The 7471-nt window shown below is 42.1% G+C and overlaps 1 protein-coding gene across 1 annotated transcript; it reads left to right on the top strand.

Moving 5' to 3' along the window:
- Positions 1-1800: 1800 nt before the first annotated feature.
- On the top strand, positions 1801-5616 carry LOC130885785 (testin-2-like). The gene is made up of 7 exons (XM_057787553.1): positions 1801-1926; positions 2225-2347; positions 2435-2581; positions 2772-2996; positions 4325-4487; positions 5101-5218; positions 5517-5616. The coding sequence occupies exons 1-7, from the start codon at positions 1801-1803 to the stop codon at positions 5614-5616; spliced, it is 1002 nt and encodes a 333-aa protein (XP_057643536.1).
- The last annotated feature ends 1855 nt before the right edge of the window (positions 5617-7471 follow it).

The following is a 7471-nucleotide window of genomic DNA, read 5'->3' as shown; positions in this document are numbered from 1 at the left end:
AGTCAAAATATGATTTTAAAAGAAATCATATAATAAATTAATTGATTAAGTTCTATAATAAATATGTATTTATATAAGTAGGAAAATCACAAACTTTATTGCATTTGGGGCTGCATTCCTTACTTACTGAACTGTAGAAGCTAAGATTTGCATACATACTTTTATCAATTAATGTTTTTAACCTATCTAAAACCACCTGAGTTCTCTTTCTCTTATATTTTGATATTAAGGCTCATGAAGGCAAGTGTCTAGAATTAACTCTCAGAAGGAATATTGGGAAGAGCAAAAAACAAATTGCAAAGAGAAAAATGAAAGCTGTTTTCCAAAGACCTCAGCCGCTTTTCTGCATTCAGTATCCACGCTTTTTCTGCAAATGACTCAGATTTCATGACTTAATTGGCTAAAGACAGGGAAGAGGAATAATGGTTGAATGGGGAAACAGGGTAAAGTCGTTCCAAATTCCAGGCAGCGTCAAGAGACCTGGTACCCCATCTGTTGGTTTTCCCTCCTAGGGTTGACTTTCACCTTCCCAAACACGACCAGAGATGGTCTTCTGTTGAGACTCTTCTGACATCTTCCCAATACTAAAGTCAAAGTGCTCTGGCATCTGTATGCACATAGGGCCCAACCTTAGCTTAAACAGGAAACACTGCCCTAGAGTGTTATGACTCAGTCCATTGCAGAATATTTTGCCAAACCACAGTTTCTAAAGTAAAATCAGTGTTGGGTTAACCTTAAACATGGATTTATTTGGGAGCTTTTTTATTGATAAACCCTGCAAGCACATTGTCAGGATTCAAGGTCCCAAGGACGATTTGTCGTGTTGCCTAGCAGTAACACTCTACAAATTGTCCCACGCCATGAGGAGATAGGATCAGTAATGCGGTGCATTCCTGAAGGTTTGAGGCCTAGAGGGCCAATGTATTTACTGACACATCCACTTACAAGCAGGACAGGACTCAGAGGTGGGGCTTCCTAGGCAAAGACTCAGTTGTTAAAGTCTCAGGGAGATGCAGTCAGATAGATCTGTGGAACCCAAGGATCTCTGAGACTCAAGTCCATGAAGGGCATCTGAGGAGCAGCAGACATCCCAGGTGAGTCCACTAGACCAGGGAAGGTAGATCGGGAGCTCACACTAGAGGAGAGTCCCGGGTAGACTCCTGAAGGAAGTGGGCACATTCCTCAGGAAGGACATCTCTTCAACCTTCTCCATGGGGTCTCACTGAGGCAATGAAATGGATTTTTCAGTCACATTTGAAGTAAAGATAACAGAAACTAATGCATGTTGTATATAATGTATGTATCTATGATTGTATACAGAGAATGTTTCCAAAAGATTTCTGAAGGGAATGAACCAAGACATCTGCTACATTCAGGCCAAGGAAAAGATTTCTTGAAGCCCTCAACTCTTGGGGCTGTATTTCTCCCTACTTGGGATCATATTCTGCACTAATGAAATTTTGCTCATGTGACCGCAGCCCCACCAACACAAAGCCTGGGCCAACTATGTCTTAAGTCTTTAAGAGTCTAAACCATAGGTGCATACACACCCTGTGATGATCTAGGTTCACAGTTCCTGGAGCCTGGCCAGTTGTTCTTCATTTTAGTGGATAAACTAAATTCCTCTGTGTGTCTGCTTTAGGCCAACCAGAATCTTAACTTTTTCCACAGTGTATTATTTAGGACAGTTCAAATGATTTCCTTCCACCATTATGGTTTTAATTTCTAGGTAGGAAATTAAATTTTCAAAGGCATCGATGTAATTGGAATCTCATCTCTTCTCCTCTAGGTTTATGAGACATGATTGCTGTTCTCTTCTTAGCTGTCCTCTGCTTGGAAGGCGACTCAGCTTTTACCACACTGGGTCCCAGTTTGGATGCTGAATGGCACGAATGGAAGACAAAACATGGGAAAACATACAACACGGTTAGTGACATGGAAATGCCCATAGATGATCAGCCTGGCTTTGCATTTTTATGTATTTGTGTCCTATGGTCATACCATGGGTTCTGGAATCCAGCTCTATTCAAGCCTTAACCTAAAGACATGCACCATGTGTGCTAGATGACAAAAATCCCCATTGCTCTTGGGAGATGTGGACAATGGCTTCCGGAAGAGTACAACCATCTATTGCCATGGCTCCTCTTCACCAGAATGTCCACTGAGTGAACTTGGATTGGACTTAAAATAAAAGGAAAAATCACAACTTGTATTTTTTTTCCAGAATGAAGAAAGTCTAAGGAGAACAGTGTGGGAGAAGAATTTTAAAATGATTGAACTGCACAATCGGGAATACCTCAAGGGGAAGCATGACTTCACCATGGCTATGAACGCCTTTGGTGACCTTGTGAGTGCGACATGAATAACATCATATAGTACTTCTCCTCTTCAGTTCTTTATAAATACCCTCAATCACTTGTGGCCTTTCTTGAAGACCAATACAGAATTCAGGAATAGGATGACTGGCTTTCGATGGCAGAGGATCAAGAAGAGGCACACATTCCAGGATCATCTCTTTCTGTCTGTCCCCAGATCTGTGAATTGTAGGGAACGAGGCTACGTGACCCCTGTGAAGAACCAGGTATGGCCGTGTGATGTCACCAATATCCCCTACTCACAGGCAGCTAGGAAAGAAATGCACCCTTTACTTTTTCAGACTGTGGAGCAGCATGCAGGTCACTGCTTTATAAAAGCATTCTGATGTACAAATCATTCACAAATATCCGTTATTAGACTCACTAACGAACGACGGCTTTTTCTTTATTCCTTAGGGTCACTGTGCTTCTAGTTGGGCTTTTAGTGCCACTGGAGCCCTAGAAGGACAAATGTTCAGGAAAACAGGGAGACTGATCCCGCTGAGTGAGCAGAACCTGCTGGACTGCATGGAATTTAATGTTACCCATGGCTGCAGTGGTGGCTTCATGCAGCATGCCTTCCAGTATGTGAAGGATAGTGGCGGCCTGGCTACTGAGAAGTCCTATCCTTACAAAGGGCTGGTGAGTAGAATTCCCATGCTCTTGCCGGTCCAGCTCAGGCTGTGGAAAGCAGAACGATAGCAGAGCAATTCGCTCTCTTTAAACTCGCTTTGTTACTGATTTGTCTTTTTACTGCTGAGAACTACACACAAGCATATAATGTGCCTTGACCAAGTCTATACCATTCCTTTGCCTCTATCTCCTCCTCTGTCACCCCCAAACACTCTTCCTTCCCAACTTCCTGTGCGCTTTTGTTGATCTCACTAAGCCCACATCATACTGTGTGTGTGGACAGGATAGGACCATTTACTGAAGTGTAGGTAAACTCTCAGGCCACGTCCCTAAGACAACACTCTTCTCCTACAGCAGAACTCAGTTGCCAATAGTTTTACAGCGGGGGGTGGGGCGGGACTTCATGATCCTCCCCTTTGTCCCTGGTGGTATTTTGGCAGGGTAGATCTTGTGTAGGTCATGTGTTTAAAGTCATGAGTCTGTGAGTCTGCAATGTGAATTTTCAACAAGGAATGCTGTGGACCCGAAGAGCAAAAACCCCTAAGGATCCAGAGTGCCTCTTGTGCTGAGTTTGTATCAGGGGCAACCATGTATAAAGATACTATACAATCACTAAACTGTGTTTGCAGGGAATAAAAGTTTAGTTAATAGATTACCAGGAGGAACAAAAACCAGGAAATAAAGGTAGAAAAATATATGGAAACAAACAGACAAAAATCTCATACCTCTTAAGAAATAGCACATTTCCAAACCCTGGATGTGGAAATGGCTCTCTCACAGGTCATTTCTCTCTGCCATTAGTATGCCAAGGGCCAGAGAGGCTCCTTCTTTCACAGACGATGCTATTGGCAGAAAAGCGTGGGCAGAGAGCTCTGCTAGTTCCCAGCCAGCCTGGGTTGTGAATGTGCTGAGTTCATTGCTAGCCAAGGCTGCATAGTAAGATGCTGCCCCTCAGAACCAAACCAGACAAGAAAGCATTTTATAATTTGATGAAAAATATTGCCAAATGCATGGAAACATTGATTGCTGTCTTTCTAAGATTAGAATGGATGGGTGTCTTCAATATATTTTACATGAAAAAAAAAAGTGCAGAAGTCAGAGGAAAGTCAAAACTAATCTGAAAAAAATGTGTGCCCAGTGTGCCCCCACAGAACTCAACCCTTTGTCTCATGCTTCGGGAAGATAATCTCCCAGTAGAATTTCACTTCCTGGAATGGTTTATAAGAGCACAGACCTGGAGCCCCTCATCTGCTGTGGGCTGAGTTCTGTGGTTCTAGCTCATCTTCTCTGGGAGGTGGATGGCCGTGAATGACTTTCTTTCTCCTTAACTTTAAAAGGGTGGAGAGTGCAGGTACCATGCCGGGATTTCTGCAGCTAATGTCAGCGACTTTGTACAAGTCCCAGGATGCGAGGAAGCCCTTATGAAGGCAGTGGCTAAGGTGGGGCCCATCTCTGTGGCAGTTGATGCCAGTCATAGCTCCTTCCGGTTCTATGAGAATGGTGAGTGTCTTCCTTCTAGAAATCCATGCATAAAAGTTGCACTGCCACCATGACAAATCAAAATCATGATTTCTTTCTTACATAGCATTAAATGTAAATGTTCCCTTTCGTGAATTTTACAATCTCTGTGAAAAATTTTATGTAAATTTTCCTATTTTGCATTACTTTAAAAAACAATTCCATGAATGAGAGCCAATTAATGTTTTTTAAATTAGCCTAACGTTTCATGTGGTAAAATTTACTTGAATTTTCTCCAGCTGTTTGACCTTTAAGATTCTAACCAGGTATTTTATTTATGTAGAAAATTATTATAAGGGAACTGTCAATTCTATTAATTTTGTTTTCTGTGGGTTTTGCTTGAACTAACCTACAAGTAAATCAATAAGATTTCTCATATGCATCCAAACAACCATTTTACCAAAGGATTTATGCTAATTTTTTTCTGGTACATTTACCTGACAGCTTACAGTCTTGGCCCTGATAACAATGAAACCTCTTGTTTAGTCCTACGTGGTGTGTCTGTCATTCCAGTGAGCTTAGAAATGTTTCTCTTATTGCTGGTACTGTGAGGTCACTGGAGCCTCTCAACCCAACTTTGGTTTTACTTTTTTAGGCACTTATTATGAGCCACAGTGCAGAAGGGTTCACCTAAATCATGCTGTTCTGGTGGTCGGCTATGGCTTTGAAGGAGAAGAGTCAAATGGCAACAGCTACTGGCTGGTCAAGAACAGGTATAAATTTCAGAAAACATTTATATTTGAAATTCAAAAGTGAACTACTGTAGTCAGTATTTGAATAGATGGACCAGTGGTTCCATATCACGTGTAGGTAGAAGACATCCTGTCCTTTCTATGCAGTGGTTTTCAGAGCCTGTGTAATTCAACTACTGGTATCCAGGAGACGAACCTCTGTGTCTTCTGAACCTTTCCATTAAGTATGGTTTCTGACGTGGTGCTTATGGGAGGTTAGAGCAATGAACCCGCTGTGCTGTGCTCTTTCTGTCAAATGACAGACAAGCTCTTCTTCCAGCTGGGGTGAAGAATGGGGCATGAGAGGCTACGTGAAGATGGCCAAGGACTGGAACAACAACTGCGGAATTGCTACCTATGCCACCTACCCCATCGTGTGAGCTACTGGGGGCAAGAAGGAAGGTGAGGACTGGGCACAGCAAGTGCTGAGGAGGGTGTTCCGCTTGACAGACCAGCCGCTGCTGTGTGGAGAATGACACCTGAGTCACTGAGGACCCATCCACGTTTGATGTGAACTAAATTAATAAATATTAGTGACATAAACAGCTTTGTAGCAGTGAATCTCTTATAAAAATTTGAATTTTCATTTTTAAAAGAATGTACAAATTTACATATTCAAAGATAAAGCTTAGTTTCAAAATGATAATGGGAATTCTTTTTATAGTTCAACCCTTAATTAAACATGAGGACATAATTGTGTGTGTGTGTGTGTGTGTGTGAGAGAGAGAGAGAGAGAGAGAGAGAGAGAGAGAGAGAGAGATTCAGTTAATTATGCCGAAGGAAGAAAAGAAATCAATGTGTCCATACAGAAACTCTCTTTCTAGGTTGTCCATTGTATTGAGTGTTCCCATTCTGTAAGAACAAGTCCTGTTGGTACCTGAGCATTCTTCATGATAAGGAACATTGTCTGGGGCCTCTTAGAGCAAATGCCTCTTGTCTGGCCAGGGTTTAGAGCACAGTGAAGTACCCATTTTGCCTTGCCATAGTTTTATGAAATGAGAGTGTTCCTTGCAATCCACAGATGAAGAAGTAGTATACTTTGTGCGATCAATCTGATGAGGAATTACTCCATGCTTTGTAGATGGAGGGCTGAGCCCATTTGAACAAGACTCAGTATAGACATGAGAATGCAGAGAGAGGGCAGACCTGAGCTGCTCCAGGCCCATCTCCCTCCATCTGTGGCCTCACGTGCCTCTTTAACATGTGCCTTTAACATGTGTGGACATCTTGTTACGAGGAGAAAGACAACGCTCTGTTTTACTCAATTGTACTGAGTGAGTCAACTTCTTAATTCACGGGAGTCAGCAAGTGGCAAGTGCCCTACGACATTTAATTGGTTTAGTGTTGTGGGAAAGTGATGCCAATTCCAGAAAAGAGAGACAACACAGAGTAGTTTGTCAATTGCTTCTTAGCTACTGGCTCTCACTTTTAAAGTGAAGGCCAGGAATCCTTAAGATGAAAAACATGAATAGGTATGTTCACCTACCCAGTGTATCTGAGTTCTGGAGACAAGCTCAGAGAGAATTCAAGGAAGACTCCTAAGTACTGAACTGAGAGACAATTTTATGACAAAGCTGTGATGGTGAACTTTATGTTTAAATGATAATTTACTGTGCTGGACAACTTGTAAGAACAAAATTGTATATAGCTTATGAGCCGTGTGGAAGTTGCTCCTATCTTGAGAAAAATGTACCCTATCAACTACCTTACCCAAAGTGGATGACTTCCCGAGCAGTTGGACTATTCTTAAAACCTGCAGACTGTTGTAAAATCTTCCATTGCCTCAGCTACCCTTACAAGATCATGGGCCACATGACTAACAGGCTAACTGCTAAGGTCTACTTTTGTATGAAAGCTTGCTTGCTCAGAATAACTGAGGAACCTGCCTGAAACCTGTTTAAAATAATTAAGCTCTGTCTTCCCCTAAACAGGATATGCGTTAACTTGACCCCCGAACTGCGATTTGTTGGGTTTTACCTTTAAAGTCCTTGAACTAACAATAGCTGAGGCCTAACCTAGAGAATTTTGAGTCTCTGGTTGGATCCTAGCCAGTATTTTTAATAAAAACCATCTTCTTATTAAAGTCATATTCATTGTCAGATTGGTGGATCTCTGAACGACCCCACACTCATAACAAGCAAAGCACTCAGTCCAGGACTGGGTGTGGGGTCCTCGAGAGAGACTCGCCATCACAGGGTGTTCTTGAAGGATGTTTCACTAAATGTTGCACACCGC

Source organism: Chionomys nivalis, chromosome 13 (genome assembly GCF_950005125.1).
Source record: "Chionomys nivalis chromosome 13, mChiNiv1.1, whole genome shotgun sequence".
Taxonomy (NCBI): Eukaryota; Metazoa; Chordata; class Mammalia; order Rodentia; family Cricetidae; genus Chionomys; species Chionomys nivalis.
This window is presented reverse-complemented; position numbering and strand designations above follow the sequence as displayed.

What these genes read in the sequence shown, in the direction of transcription:
- LOC130885785 (XM_057787553.1), top strand. Translation starts at nt 1,801, where the DNA reads ATGATTGCTGTTCTCTTCTTAGCTGTCCTCTGCTTGGAAGGCGACTCA. An exon ending in TGAACGCCTTTGGTGACCTT is followed by an intron (nt 2,348 to 2,434) that starts GTGAGTGCGACA and finishes CCTTTCTTGAAG; the next exon opens with ACCAATACAGAATTCAGGAA. An exon ending in CTTCCGGTTCTATGAGAATG is followed by an intron (nt 4,488 to 5,100) that starts GTGAGTGTCTTC and finishes TTACTTTTTTAG; the next exon opens with GCACTTATTATGAGCCACAG.